Raw genomic sequence first — 1255 nt, forward strand, 5'->3', positions numbered from 1 at the left:
GAAGGGTTTGCGATCCACCCGCCGATTCTGAGAAGAGAATTTTACAAAGAAACTCCCTCGCACGACACTAGGCACGGGACTGGCGCGCACTGGCTCTACTTAGAAGAGAATCTCGCCATCTCGCTGGCCTCTCCGCAAGGCCCCCCCGACCGCGTCGAACTCATCGGCGCGGGCTAAAATCTAAATACAACGGACATCCCAAGCTAGGCCTAGGGCTGGCGGCTGGGTCGAGGACAGACACGTCCCCACCTTTGCAGGATCGGCGCGGCAGGATCGGCGCGGGCTCTCTCGCAGCGCTTTTGTTATTTTTTCTTTTGAGAGCGCCTTCGTTGTTAATAGTACAAACCCAATGGTCCCTCGCTAGCGGTCCTTCGTTGCAGTCGCACACACACACACGCCACGCCGCACCGCGCGCCCGCCCACTGCCCCGCCCAGGCGGGAAAGAGATGAGGAGATGGGACAGCAAAGGAGGAGCCACAAACACGTATGCGGCTAATTTTTTCTTTTTCGATTTACGGCCCGGATTGGCTGCCTGCAAGGAGCGATCCAGGCCTGGATCGCCTGCATCTGGAGGCGCTGGCCACCCGGTGGCTTGAGGCCCATGACCTCACTCCTCGGCAACACTGCCACCGCGAGGTTCGAGCTCCCATCCACGGACTCGCCGTGGCAAGTCGCCTTTGGAGCGCCAAGCAAACTCGGCCGATGCCTGTCTCCTCGCACATTCTTGGCGTTCCGTGTCCTCCTTGCTCTTTTCTGGACCGGCATCACAATCTGGAGCATGGTGGACCACAAGGCCAATGACCTCGAGACGGCGCCAGAATTCTACATCTACCTCACCAACTGGAGCCTTCTCATCGAGTGGTTCTACCTCGTGTCTGCGACATTCGTCACTCGGATGGCACTCCGCAACCCAAAGCGAACTGCGCTGGATGGCGCTCCATCAAAGACGCCGCTCTTTGCGCGCATCACGTACGCAGCACAGGTCGAGACCTACGTCCTCTCCTTCTTCGTATTCGTGCTCTACTGGGCGCTCGTCTACGATGGCGGCACCATCCATGCTCTCTCGGTCTTCACCCACGGCGTCAACTTCCTCGTCGCGCTCGCAGACTGCCTGGTCGCGGGCATCCCAATGCGCCTCGTGCAGTTCTGGCTCCCCTTCGTCATCTCGAGCACGTGCGTGAGAGTAGAGTAGACCTCCGCACATCCTTCTTGTTCTTCATCACAGCTCGGTCTCTTAGGTACGTCATCTTCTCGG

General features: G+C 59.1%; 1 protein-coding gene across 1 annotated transcript; it reads left to right on the forward strand.

Moving 5' to 3' along the window:
- Positions 1-601: 601 nt before the first annotated feature.
- Positions 602-1192, forward strand: EMIHUDRAFT_258959 (hypothetical protein; the record flags this gene model as incomplete). The annotated part of the gene is made up of 1 exon (XM_005758655.1): positions 602-1192. One exon carries the CDS (start codon positions 602-604, stop codon positions 1190-1192), a length of 591 nt encoding a protein of 196 aa, XP_005758712.1.
- Positions 1193-1255: the final 63 nt, after the last annotated feature.

This window comes from Emiliania huxleyi, assembly GCF_000372725.1.
Source record: "Emiliania huxleyi CCMP1516 unplaced genomic scaffold EMIHUscaffold_8450, whole genome shotgun sequence".
Taxonomy (NCBI): Eukaryota; Haptophyta; order Isochrysidales; family Noelaerhabdaceae; genus Emiliania; species Emiliania huxleyi.